The sequence below is a fragment of the Microtus pennsylvanicus genome, chromosome 4 (genome assembly GCF_037038515.1).
Source record: "Microtus pennsylvanicus isolate mMicPen1 chromosome 4, mMicPen1.hap1, whole genome shotgun sequence".
Lineage (NCBI taxonomy): Eukaryota > Metazoa > Chordata > Mammalia > Rodentia > Cricetidae > Microtus > Microtus pennsylvanicus.
In genome coordinates, this window is record NC_134582.1 from 65912230 (window position 1) to 65926854 (window position 14625).

At 40.7% G+C, this 14625-nt stretch overlaps 1 protein-coding gene across 4 annotated transcripts in view; it reads left to right on the forward strand.

Annotated features, from left to right (window-relative positions):
• The window catches only part of Ss18 (SS18 subunit of BAF chromatin remodeling complex), a 55810-nt gene that overhangs the window by 14466 nt on the left and 26719 nt on the right, over positions 1-14625 (forward strand). For all 4 annotated transcript variants that reach the window (XM_075969264.1, XM_075969265.1, XM_075969266.1 and 1 more), the window contains exon 4: positions 12383-12536. In XM_075969264.1, the coding sequence (XP_075825379.1) occupies positions 12383-12536 (154 nt within the window). The remainder of the gene's footprint in view (positions 1-12382; positions 12537-14625) is intronic.

Consider the following 14625-nt stretch of genomic DNA (forward strand, 5'->3'; position numbering starts at 1 on the left):
ACCAGCATGTCAGATTGCTATCCTGTCTAATCCTGATGGGGTTTTCATTATTACCTGGACTTAAGTCATTTTGGGAAGAATTGACACCTTACAAAAGAGTCTTTCAAATCAAGAGCGTTTTATGCATTCCTTTTTCATTCCTTTAGTGTCTGAGTTTAGTTTCTGGCTTTCTCCCCTGAAGGATTTTTCTGCTCTCATTGGCATAGTACTATGCACGCCATTCTGGGGTGTGTGCCCATGTGCCACAGCACTCAGGACAGCCCTGCTCTTTCTACCTCTCCGTGAGTCCCAGGGATGGCATGGAGGTCCCAGGCTTGTTCTGCTGCCTGAGCACCTCTATCTGCCTGTCTTTGTTTTTAAGCTTTGTTCTAATCTCATCTGCCATCTGCATGGAAATGCAGTGGATTTTCAGTCTTAACCTCTTGGGCATTGTCTTTAATTGCTGGCATTTGCTTTCTGTAGTCACAGTTTGTCATTTGTGAACAGGAATTCTGTTTGTTCCCTGCCAATTATGACACCTTCTGTTCTTAGTGATAATGTAGGATAGCCTTGTCTGGCTTCTGATCTTAAAGGGAGAGTTTAACTGTTTGACCATTAAGATTTGCTCTAGTACTTTATAGATAACTTTTATCAAAATAAGCAAGTCTGCTTTGATTTCTGGTGTGCTAATTAAGAGTGTGTATCTTGACTGTATTGCACGTAGTGAGGTGAGCTTGTGCTTTCCTTCTTTAATCTCTCAGTGTGGTAACTAACACTGGAAAACTCACCAGTGAGTCCTGTTGACTTTCTTGTGTATACTCACCTGGTCATGGCCTTTCTTCTTCGCTTCTCTTCTTGAGATAGGACAGCTCATTGTAGCTGAGGTTGACCTGGAACTTGCTTTTTAGCCCAGGGTAGCCTTGGCACTAGGAATCCTGCTTTTACTTCCAAGGTGCTGGGATTACAGGTGTGTGGGTGTGTGTGTGTGCGCTTGTGATTTTTCTTTCTTATAGTGCTTCTGTCTGTTTATTGATTGTTGCAGGCTTTATAAAATGAAATTTTCTTGCTTTTTCTTAATCTGAAATAGTGTTTTAAATTTGACTTTTTAAATGGTTGGCAAGCTTCTATAGAAAAGTATCTGAATCTAGTTTCCTTTGCATGAAAGTGTTTATATTTCTTTCAAGAAGGTAGGGAGTTTATTGTTTTATATTTTGTACATTGTCTATTTTGGTAAGATGTGCCTTTTGATATTTTAGTAGCATTTTAAATTTATTTCTATAAAGTTGATGAAATAATCTTTCTAATAACAGCAGGTTATATGGAGATCTTTAATTTTTGTATAATTGTATATTCTCGTGACTTTTCTGTCATTCTTGACACCCTTAAGTTACCGATTTTTAAAATTTTTCTAAAGAATCAATTTTTGACTTTGATTTTTCTGTGTTGAAGTATTTTTCAAGCTTTTTGGACTTAGAATTCCATTGCATTATTATCCTCATTGTGTTATTAATACAGACAGTAGTCTAGGCTGGCCTCAAACTTACTGTGCAGTTCAAATGGCTTTAAGTCTGGTTCCAGGGAAGTGGACACTCGTCTGACCTTGGGTTCGAGGCATGCATACAGTGCATTGTTGGATGACACTTTTCTCAGGGAGGCACAGCATACACCTCTACTCACCCCAGATAGGAACCCCATGTCAGACCAAGGTATGGATGCCACCAGAGTCCAGCTTGGTTGTGGTTATAAACAGGAGCAGAAAGACAAAGGCAGTTCCATCACCAAAGCTGCTGGCCACTATTTATTTGCTTTTCATTTAATTTACTTTGGGGTACTGAGTTTCAGATAGTACAACAAAAAGTACAATAGTGTTTTATTTAATTATTTAATTATATGTATGAAATTTTAACTTTATTAAAGGTAGTTGTAAATGACTTGTGTGTATAGAATGGAAGATTGGTCTATGAATAAAAATTGATAGTCTTATGTAATACCTTCAGTTTCTAGCCTACAATTTTGGGGTGATGTTACATTTAACTGAAAAACCCATGGGTGATAATTAATGGCTTTTCTTTTTTCCAAAAGCTTTAGCAAATTGATTTTAGTTTTTAAGTTTAATAAGTGTTCTAAGAGAGCATCATAAAGGCCCTTTATGACTAAATTTAATAGAGCTTTTATCCGTACAGTAAGTAAAGCAGAAGAATAAATAATGTTGCTGTCGAACATTCGAAGACAGCCGTGTGTGTGTGTCGCTGTGTCACATCTGTTGATCTGCTCTTTTTCCCTCTGCCGTTGTGTTGTGAATCCAGGGCCAGCACTCTGCTGCTGTGTCTTGTATGCATTTATGCATTGCATGTGGGTATATGCCAGGGTGCATATGTGGTGGTCAGGATCACCTTCGTATTGGCCCTCTAGACTAACAATCCTTTAGAAATTTCTCTGTTTCTGAAAAAGACACACATACTCTTCTATTCACAAAAAGATACAAAAATCCATGCACATAGGTCTGTCTCCTCCAGCACAGGATGACTCCCCTGCTGAGTGGTCCCTAATCTCTCAGAACTAGTAATCTCATCTGCTGTGTAAAATACATTAAATATACACAGCATTTCTACAGTAATACAAAATGTTCTCTATAAAATATGCATGGAAGCCATCTTCAGTTATAAGCATTTAAGGTATGTAAAATTCTTTGTTATACATTTTTTGAAGGAATCAAATCAATCTTTCTACATTGTTTTCTTATGCTAAAAACCAATAAAACAAAAACCCTTCACCAGAAGATCAGGCAAATATTGATGCTTTAGTTTGTACTGAATCTAAAACACCCTTCAAAGAGACTTCATTTATATGTCTGCTCCTATTTCTTCTATAACCCAGCTTTTGTAAGTTGCCACCCACTTGAGGTGAACTTTAATGAAACAGCTGTCTTGAGTCATTTCTGCTCCTGTAAGTAACCCCTCACCCATATTCCATAAGTATCCCCAATAAAACATGCTGGTTCACCAAGTTGGACTTTGGTGGTATCTGTACTTTGGTCTATCATGGGCTCCCTCTCTGGGGTGAACAAGCAAATGTCTTGCATCTCCCTACGAAGTCTGTCCCATAACAGTCACAGACGAAACTGTTTGTTTGGTTCTTTTTCAAACTGTGTTGAAAGGTCTGTGGAGTACATAATAGACTCTTGTTTCACACTCAGGCAACAACATCTTCATTTGGAAGCCATCTATTTCTAGGTGTCTTTCTTACTTTCATTCAGACCACCACACATGAAGATTTGATTTTGGATCCCAGCACCCACATGTAACCCAAGTGCCGTAGGGGAGGCGATGCAGATGGGAAGCAGCTAGCCTGACTCCAAGTGTAAGGAGATGCTAGCCTAACTCCAAGTGTAAGCCCCTGGAGCACACCAGTGGCCACGGCTTTCCCCTGAGTCCTCAAACTGCCAGATTCCACTCATAGAACACTACTCTCCTAAAGCTGGACTCTGCCCCCACCCTACAGAATAAAATCCACAGCTCTGGGCTTGAAATCCCACTACTCCGCACCCCCCCAGAAACTCCATATAACCTGCCTTCTGCTAACTCCCCTGCTGCTCCTTGCCCGAACAGAGGCAGCCACCCTCCTGATTCTTCCCCTCAGAAAAATCTCTTCTGTGAATTTTGTTGTGTGGTGTGGCTCCCGAATGCCAGGATACCTTTCCATCCAAGTTATAATTGCTTACACCAGGTACAGTAATAAATCCTTCATTTAATTTTCTGTGTTCTTAGAGATGAGTCCCAGAGATTTAAATGTGCTTTGTGTTTCCCATAAGTGTATCCTCAGCCTGTTTTGTTTATTTTGAAGTATATTCTGGAAAATTCTCCTGGGAAGAGGACCCCCCCCCCATTTGCTTTCCTTATGTAAAATTAGGACACATGATGTCTATAATCCAGCACTTGGGAGCCTTACTTAGAGTCACAGGGTCTAGGACAACCTGGCCTACAAAAGTAGACATCATCTTAATGACTGTTCATTAATTAGAATGTTGAAGTTGGATAAACTCGGGTTGTCAGAACTGAGGTGAAGTATAATATTTGGTTTGAAGTACTTGCTCTCATGAATGAGAAAGATTGAGTTGATCGGGAACCTGGTACTAAAACCAGGGAGAGTCCAATAGAATAAGCGCCTAGCGCCTAGGAAGTTTGAAGAACGGTCATCCTGCAGATGTAGGTGGGAGCGTTAACTATGGAAGGTGCCCAGTCAACTCAGTTCTTGGGGATAGAATTGACCTGCTTTCTTTCTTTCTTTCTTTCTTTCTTTCTTTCTTTCTCTCTCTCTCTCTCTCTCTCTCTCTCTCTCTCTCTCTCTTTCTTTCTTTCTCTTTCTGCCTTCTAGTTTGGGAGTAAGGATAATCTAGTTATGGAAATTAATTGATGATACATAACACCTGCAGAAATTCAATACTGCTTATGATGGCATCCTGAAATTTCTTGTGCAAATGAGTGAATATGAGAGACATTCCTAAGCTGTTTAAGATGAATGTATGTGTATGTATTAAATATGATGAATATATATATATGCATATAGGTATATACCTATGTGTGTGTGTTCACTTTTGAAAGACTGAGTGAGGGCCGGAAAGTAAAGGAAGTGTGCCAGCGGTGGCTGTGCGGCCTGTCTCAGTGCATGATGAGGCTCTTGTTTGTGGGTCTAGCTCTTAGCAGCTTTAGGCAGCGTTTTGTGTACATGTGTCTCTTCTTGTTGCTAGTTTTGATTCTTAGGTTTCTGTGTCGTTTTAGTGCCTCCTTGTGGGGAGCTTTATTAATGCCAATTATACTAAGAATAAGGAAGCTAAAGCTTTTGCTTTGTTGTATATTTATATTCGAAAGCGATATTGAAGGTAATTTGATACACTGACTTATAGTTTTATGGTAAACTGAAATTTTGAGCTCATTAATTTATTGACTATATATAGTTTACAATATGTCAGGCTGTACTAATTAGTACTTTTGAAGTGTCAGTGAACAAAACAGCCAGAAACTACCACTGTCTTGTTCTGTCTTCCATCAGGCAAGGCAGGTTTAGTAAAAGATCGGGTAGGGTGTTGAAAGATGGTAAGCTATGGAGAGGGAAGGAAAGAGCAGGAATCATGTATTGGGGACAGTGACAGCGATTGCAGGATGGGATGTGCAAAGTGGAAGGAGGCTGCACCTCACTGAGAAGTGGCTGATAGGAAACTGTGTCTTATTGAGGGAACAGGATGAAGGCAAGGGCCAGTATATACAGTAACTGAAGTGGCATGTCAACAGAAGATTGCTTTTTTGATTCTAAGGACTTGGGTGTGTACTCTGAAAATTAAAGCTTTTAGAGGCTTTTGAGAAGTTGTTCCATTTTAATAAGATCCTGTGCAGACTGGAAAGGATGGTACAGAAGGGGGTGGGTTGAAGGGAATCAGGAGGCAATGTTATACCCCAGAGATGGCAATAGCTGCACCAGGGCGATGGTCCAGGAAGCAGTAGATATGGTTACATCCCAGGTGTAGAGTAGAGGCCAGAGGGTGTGCTGAGAGTAAAATGCCAGTGGGGACGAGAAAGAGCTGTTGGGATGGCTCCACTGTTTTCAGGATAGAACTGCCTTCACCCAGACTTGGGAGATTCCCATCTGGGAGATTTCCAGAAGAGGTGAAGAAGCAGTGAGGGATAGGAGGAGGGTTAGCAGAAGAGCACTTGTGCGCGTGCACACGGCCCTGGCTTAGATCAATCAGATTCCCAGCACTGGGGAAAACAATTTCATATCATCTCTCAAATATTTATCAAGTTGATTCGATCATTGGAGGCGTCAACAATTAGCAAATAATGTAATCGTGGCCCTTGCCCTTATGTAACCTGCTGCACAGCAGAGTTACAGTGACAGGCGTGGAAAATCAGAATTGGACTCAGAAATGAAGAAATGTTTAGGATGTTGGGAGTAGGCAGTGGGATCTCAGTAATTCTCATGCTAGGAACGGTAGAAAATAAAGTAACCTTTGACATATAATTCACTCACAGTAAACCCATCCTTTGAAGGGTTCAGATGAGTTTCCATAATTCCATGTGTTTGTTAATTGTGAGAACCATACTATAATCCCCAGAGTTTCTAGTGTCCCTTTCTTGGCTAGTTTTGAATTCCTTGAACTTTTGTAATTGATTGTAGGAATTTTTAAAATAAAACCTGAGCCTGAAAGCCAGAGCTCTGCCATGGAAGAGTAGCAAGTCTGTGATCTCTGTCTCTCTCACATGCCCTCTGCTTGTAACGGCATTGATTGTTTGCTTCTCATTTTCCTTTAAGAAGGTTATGAAGATATGCCTATGTTTTCTTAAAAGTTTATCCAGTAGTTGGTGGGTGTGAATTAGTAGCAGCTGACCAGCATGCGTGAGGGTCCTAGGTTCAGTTTCTGGTAGGACAAGAGAAGTTCACCCATGATCTATCACATATCACACTGTTGCTTCGGTACCACTTACTGGAAACTCTTCCTTGACCACTGAATGATCAATTCTCTATTCTCTTTTCTCAGTCTTTTTAATCTGTCCTTGCACCAACCACATGGTCTTATTATTGTACCTTCTAGTTAAGTCTTTATATTTGCTACTAATTGTTGTTAAGATTGCTATGGTGATTCTAAACCTTTTTCATGTACTAGTAAATGTTGGAATGAGTTTGTGAATTCAGGAGAAAAGCCAGCTGTGGTTTTGATATGTGTTACATGGCATATGTAGGTTAACATTAGGGAAATCTATTATCTTATGCATTGAATGAAGATGGCATGTCCTTCTGTTGGAGTTTTCAGTTGCTCTTAACAATGTTTCTCTATAAAGATGTTGTACATCTCTTCTTAGGTTAAATGCTATCAGTTGATATTTTCAATTTGTTGGAAATAAACAGTAACATAGTTGATGTATGTGTCTTCTCATTCTACATGTGTGCACATGTGTGTGCTCAGTCCTGCATCTGAGGAAACTATGATGTGGTTTCCTTTCCCAGTCTTCTGTCATTGTTGCTTTTTTCTAGTTACTTCTGACTTTGATTTGCTTTTTGGTTTATCAGTATTAGTAAATATTTTTGTTTTATTCTTGAACCACAGGGACATGAGTGCAATATTTCATTAATAAGATGATGTTGGTTATAAACTTTTTGTATATTAGTTTTATTTGGGTGTGAATGCCTCTTTTGTTCTTTTAAAAAAGAATGGTTATTTTCTATGTGAGTGGGACGGGGTTGTGATCACCATGGTGTACTGTGGGAAACGGGTCAAACTTGAACATTTTCTTCTACCTTGAATGGATTCTTGGGGTCTTACTGTGGTCATCAGCCTTTCACTGTGGGGCTCAGGCACCCTGACCTTCTGAGCCACCTGGTTTCTCTTCCTAGCTCTCTGTAGACTTCACTTTGCTAATTTGGAGCTTTTTGTCCTCGTTCACAGTAGTGCTGACCTGCATTCCTACAGTGAAGCCCATTGTCCACCATTCTAGACTTGATTTGCTCGTGGTGTGTTCAGGTTTGTAATGTCTGTAAATTGTCTTCTGAAATACCTCCGTCAGAGTGTGATGGCCTCATAAGGAATTGGCATCTGCTCTCTTAGTTTTATTTCTCAACGGTTACATATATATGGATTTCCATTTGGTATTTTTTATTCCTAAGTAATTTATGTATGAAACAATAATAAAAGCTCACAAGAGATTTCTTCAGGAAAGATTTAAAAATATGGATCAAGTTTTTTAATAGAAGATTTTTCAAATTTACCTCCCCACTTCCTTCCTTTCTTGGTTTTGGTAGCTGAGTCCAGGGTCGCACGGTGTATAATAGTGCCCTACTGCTGAGCCACACACAACTCTCAGACTTGCTGTATTTTGTGTCCGTTTCCTTAAGCTACATATTTCAGATGCTTTGTCTACTTCATCTGGATTATCAGACACCTGTTAAAGTTGTTCTGAAGGTCTCTAGCTGTCTCTTAGTCTGTTGAGTGTTGGTTGCTGCCTGACCCTTAGTTTCTGTAAAATTTGTAGATGATTCGTGCTAAGGGTTGTTGGTTATTGGTAGTCTAAAGAATCAGAGTTTGATTTTCTTTAAACCACAAACTACCATCTGTATAATCTTGCTGTATCTCATGGTTCTGGGTCCTTCTTGAACCGGGATCTTACCGTGTAGCTCAGGTGCCTCAGACTTGATGTTCCTCCAGCTTTGCCCGGGGTCAGGATTCTGTGTGTGCACCCCATGCTGGCCTACCACAAATTTCCATGTTGCATTTTAATTATCGTTCAGTTAAAAATTACTTCTGATTTCCTGTGGTTGCTTCTTTGTATAATGTGATTTTGTTAGTGGTTTCTAGTGAATTGTGCCGGCCTTCTGGTTTCAGCCGTTTTGATTTGTCTTTTGTTTTTGGCGTTTTGTGAATTACTGAGAGAAGTGTGTTGAACAATCTCCGGCTCTCTCTATGGTTTCCTTTCTTGTCAGTCTCTTGGTTTTTGCTTCTCAGATCCTTAAAGTTGTGATAAGAAGTGCACAGCTCTACGGTCAGTCCTGCTGTTGGGTGTCTGGGTTCATCCCGGAGAGCGTCCTCTTTTCCTTCTGGTACCCATGGCTCAGCCCCTTTTATGTCTTCGTTATTGTGAATGTTAATAGTCATTTCTGTTAGTTGATATATTTACTAATTCATTCATTCCTCCATACACTTTCAAACATGTGCTCCTATATAGTTATTTACTGTTTAAAAGGTTTATGGAATTTCTTTCTGTATATGAGAGTTTGCCTACATGCCTGCACTTTCTTTGTTTCTGTTGTCCTCAGAGGCAGAAAAGTTGTCTGGTCCCCTGGAGCTGGAGCTTACAGGTTGGGAACAGAACTCACGTCTGCACTGGTTAGCTGTGTCTCTAGACCCTGGTTATTTTTCAGTGAACCTCTTTCTTGTAACAAATTCTAGCTTTTGCTCACCTTAAAGAATTTTTATTTCATTCTCAGGATGGAGAGAAGAGTGTTTTGTCTTCGTGTGGAGTTGCGGCTGGTTTGTTATCACTCTGTGTGTTGTCTTTGCGCTTCACAGGAGTCGTTGCTTAGCTTTGGGAAGCTCAGCCAGGATCTCCTGCTCTGTTCTACTCTGTTCTCCAACTCCAGGTAGATGTTGTATGGGCTTTTGCACTTTGTGCTGGCCTCATCCCCAGGGCCTTTTGTGCGCTCGACACGCTCTTTACAGCATTTCTGTCCCCAGCTCATGGGCACTCCTTTGGCTTGTTTGTCTTGTCCCTCTTGTACGTCTCTGTCTATAAATCACATCCCAGACCTGTTCTGTTGTTTCTAACTATTGCTGTCTTAATTTCTGTGATTTTATTTCTAATTCAGGGATTTACACCTGACTTTCTTATAGGAATTTACAGAAATTCTCCATTTTCCTGATTTTTTGGTTTTTTCTCCCGTTTTTGCTAATATCAAACATGGTTACTTTTAAGTTTTTGACAACTCAAAAATTTGAATGCTTTACATGTCTTTATTATTTATAGAATTAGGGAGGTTGTTTAACCTGTAAAGGTGCCAAGCCTAACAATCTGAATTTGGTTCCTGGGACCCACATTATGAAAGGAGAGAACCAGCTCTCTCTGATTGCATTCTGACAATTCCCCCCTATCCCCGATGCACATATAATAAAAATAAATAAAAATGTAAAACTTTACTATTATCCTCTGATTTGTTTATTCTTTTGGATTGAAGTAAAATTTCTATAAAACAGTCTCTCTGTTGGCCATTGTAAAGCACACAGCCTTTACCATTACACTGTGTCATTTCAAACACAAAACACAACAGTTCCCATCTGCGCTGGACAGCTGGCTCAGTGGCTAAAACCATGAGCTGGTTTTGTGAAAGACCTGGGTTTAGTTTCCACACCCGAGAGACAGCCACAGCATCTGTAGCTCCAGTTCCCATGTATCCCTTGCTCTATTCTGGTCTCCTTGGACACCAGGCAGGCATGTGGTATACATACGTATTTTATACATATAGGCCAAACACCTATACATTAAAAAAGGAGAATTCTTAAAAAAGAAAAACTTGTGTCTGATGCCACTAAATCAGCTCTCCTTTTCACGACTCACTGGCAACAACTAATCTGCTGTTTGTCTCTATTTGCTGACCTGGCATTTGTAAAGATGGAGTCACGTGACAGCCTCTTGTGTAGCCTCCTTCACTTGATGTCTTTTGGGCTCACCCTGGTAAGCATGCATCACTACTGTAGTGTTTCTGTGTGATGACTTTCCATGTTTGTTTATTCGTTCGCTGCTGGCAGGTATTACATTCACTTCACCTGGGGGTTCTTTTGAGGGATGCCTTAGTGGGTGTTTTATCTGCAAGTTTTGCAGTGTATGTACAAGAGTTGAAATTGCTAGATTCAGTGCTGAGTTGGTGTTAAGCTTTGTTGAGAGGTGACATTTGCCCTGGAGCCTGCACTTTTTTTTACACCCCTACCTAGTCTCTGTGAATGTTTCTGTCCCTCTAATACTTGCTGCTTTGTCTAGTTTTTACTTTGCTATTGTTACGGCTGTCCTGCTGGTGTTGGGTGTTTACTCCTGCTTTTCATAATGCCCTGTGAGTTTTCTTTTCTTTTTTTCTCTTTTTAAACAGAACGCCAGGCTTGTGGCTGAAGATTCCAGCAGTACACTTCCGTGTTATTTCTTCCAAAGGGAGTCATTTGCCTTCAGTGTTGAAATACCCGGGATAATCTTAAATTTAGTGAGGCTCAAGTTAGACTTGTTAAGACCAGTCTTGGGGTTTGACCTTAGTCTAAGAGGAGCCTTGAGTCCCCTCCAGCCCTCCATGAAAGCCCCTCTGACTTGGTGGCCCCACACTCCAGCAGTTAGCTAGCTCCCAGCATCTGCTTTCCTCTGTCTCTTCCAGGCTACCAGTTTCCCCTTCACATGGTTCTGCTCTTGATGTTTTATACTTAAATTTTCTTTTTTTTTCTGCTTGTCAAAGATTCCAAACATCTATTTCTTTCTACTGGGGCTCTTCCTGTGCACAGCACAGCAGAGGAAAAGGCCAAAGGCATTGTGTGGTCTTACATTTGACTCTTTCTGGTGGGCTAGCCTTCAGTTTCTCTTCAGCTTGCTTTTGTTTCCCAGCACTTTATGACTTATGATCAAGTGTGTTTTTTGTTATGCCTTGTAGTGATAATAGTGATCCAGGATGTGTTATAGATTGAATGGCAAAGAGTTAATCAGATTGGTAAGTGATGGATAATAATTAAAACTAAGAAGTGTGATTTGTTTCTTTTTTCTTTTTAAATCAGAACCAAATTATTAAGTGTGTAATGATACAAGTTAAACAAAGACCTGAATATGAGATTTTAAAATTTTTACTAAAGATTAGTGATCTGGATTTACTGATAAAGCTGGGAGGTGGTGTTGCATGCTAATCCCAGCACTCAGGAGGCAGAGGCAGGTGAACCGTGTGGGATTGAGGCCGGGCTGGTCTACAAAAATAGAAAGAACCAATATTTCTGCAACTGTTAGCGATTCATTAACAATGAGTCTTCTCATGTCTGCCAAGTGCTGCTGTGTTCAGATCTGAAAGCTGCATAAGAGGTGACAGATATGGTTGGGCTGCTGAAGAGGCCATCAGCAGAAGGTCTGGAAGGAGGAAGGAGAGACAGCAGAAGAGATGTGTAGACCTTAGTAGTGTCTATCTCTACACCTTTGTAACCTGCAGACTGAAAATGAGGGCTTGGAAAGAAACTAACCAGCCATTTGCCTTCTTCACATAAGAAGTGGGACAGAGTGTTGAAGATCTTTGTGTGTGTGTTTCCTTTAACCCTTTTGTGAGCTCTCATATTTAGTGAGTAGTTTTCTTCAAAAGTTTGCCAGAGGCGTCCCTTAGGGGCCCCTGTCTGTGTACCCTTTCCTAGCCCTTGACGGGCACAGAAATAAGCCGAGCTGTTTACCGTTCCTTCACTGCCGGTGCTCACCCTCTCAGTAGAAGACATTGTTCTGTCTCGCTCTTTTTGTGTACTGTGCTGTTGTCATCTCATTTGCAGGTAGAAGTCTACCATTAATAAACTTCCAACTATGTTCATAATGAAAAGACACTTAGGTTTTGAATGTAATTTAAATAATAGACACATTAGAGATCGTCAATAAATGAAAAGTCTGTATAGCCTATTAGAAAATTCCATTTCACTGTGAGATTGTATACGTTAGAGCACACTTTAACTGTAGTCTGCTTTCCAAGCACTTGAGGTTGTGAGGGGTATTAAATATGATTTTAATAAGTCCATCATTAAGATACATTACAAGACATTGATATGCATTTATTGTTTTGTTTGTATTCAGTTTACTAATATAGACAGCAGCCATTCCATATGAATTTTTTCTGTTTCTCTTGGTTTACTAAAGCTGTCTTCTTTCAGCCGCCCACACAGAATATGCCTATGGGTCCTGGAGGGATGAGTCAGAGCGGCCCTCCGCCCCCTCCCCGTTCTCACAACATGCCTTCAGATGGAATGGTGGGTGGGGGCCCTCCTGCCCCACACATGCAGAACCAGATGAACGGCCAGATGCCTGGTAAGTTCTCTCCTCTAAGACATTAACACCAGAGTTGCTTAGCAACTGAAACGACATGGGGGCTCAGGGGACACTAGATTGTTGATGACAAAACTGCTTTGAATGCCCCCGAGTCCAGGCTCTCTTCGAGTTTGTTAGCTGCAGAGCGACGTGACCTGTATTCAGTGCTTATCAGGCCGCCCTTGGGCTTCGGTGTAGCTGACACACAGCATTCCTCGGATGAACAGAACTGGCTAAATTTAGTCTGTCTGAAACTCTGCAATACAGTTGGCTTTAGGAGCTTTTGGGGGCAAAAGGGATTTTGCCATGGCTTAAGAATTAAGGCCTGTTCATGAAAAAGAACCATGACATTTATTTACCTAAAAACGTATTGATCTCTCAGAAATAGGAACACTGCAAAAGGCCTGGGTACAGGAGCGGAACTGTCCCCGAGGGGCTGGTGTATTTAATATTTCCTTGCAGATAGTTCTGAAGCCAAATCTAGATTCTTGTTATTACATATGTTTATAGAGTATCATTAAAATGGAAATTGATTTAGAGACAGTATTAAAAACTGAAAAGTAATATAAGCTCTCTTAATAGTGAGCCGTTCCATTTATCCATTTTAACCCTAGAATCAGTATAATAGTGATCTTTTTAGGCTACTTTGGTATTTATCTACTGAACCTTCTGCCAAAAAGTATCCTTAAACTATTTTTGTTTTTATAATAGTCTATAGCATAAGTTTTGATAAAGCGTACTCTACCTTTAATGTGAGAATATTTTTACTTTCCAAAGACTAAGATATTTTCACTAGCAGAGTTGAAAAGAGCACCATTCAATTAGCAATAGAGTAAATTGGAACAGCGGAACCATTTTTATTATTGACCTGGATAGTTGATGTGCTCAAAACAGTCTCTGACTGGTTGTGTACCCAAGGATGGCGGATTTAGTAAAAGAACCAAAGAGGATAATGCTGAGTAGAAGAGACAAGGTAACGTGGTTTAGAAGATCGGTGTGCTGCTGTTAATGTAGGAGGCAAATGGTCTTTCTCCGCTTCTCCTCCCTCACAGCATGGAGGTAGGAGTATAGGCAGTTAGACTGTAGTTGAGAGAAATCTTCTTGCCAAGTCAGTGTGTGGCTCTCTAGGACACGCATGCCACTTTAGAACTGAGACACAATGCTAGTCCAGGTTAGCCCGTTGGGAGCTTTGTGGTAGAACCTTTGATTAGAACTCGTACCGAACTCTCCAGATGACAGTGAGGCCTAGATCAAGTAAACAGCTGAGAAACATGCAATTATTGTTAATTTAACATCTTGGTTTATTTATAAAGCCAAATAAAAGTATGTCCTTTTTTATTAACAATTTTGAAATGCTTATTATGTACATGGATGTGTCATGTGGATAGTCAGGAAAATCGAGGAACTAGCTGTCCGCCTTTCTGAGGCAGGATCTTGTGCACTCTGGGCTCAGGCTAGCTCACCTGTGGACTCTCAGCTCTCTGGGCTCAGGCTAGCTCACCCGTGGACTCTCTGCACTCTGGGCTCAGGCTAGCTCACCCGTGGACTGACTCTGCACTCTGGGCTCAGGCTAGCTCACCCGTGGACTGACTCTCTGCACTCTGGGCTTAGGCTAGCTCACCCGTGGACTGACTCTCTGCACTCTGGGATTAGGCTAGCTCACCTGTGGGCTCTGCCTCTCTCCATGTCATTGCAGGAGTGTTGAGATTTCAGGTGTGTGCCACTGGATCTGACTCTATGTAGATTCCCAATGTGGAACTCAGATCAGCAGGCTTGCACAGCAGTGAATACTCTCACCTGCTAAGGCAAATCCATAAATGACTTTCTATGAACAAAGATTGTCAACTAATGATGCGATTGTCTAGAATACGGCAGAGCTTCTAAAACAGTAATTTCTAAATACCCAGTACTATCTTAAAAGAACATTTACTGTTTGGTATAAGAGAAATTGGAAGACCAATAGCTTATATTTCTCTGTTTTGAATTTCCTAGTAGTTTTTTGTTTGTGTTGAGACAGGGTTCCTTTGTGTAATCCTGGCTGGCCTGGAACTCATCTGTAGACCATGTTAATGACAAGATTTTCTTTGAT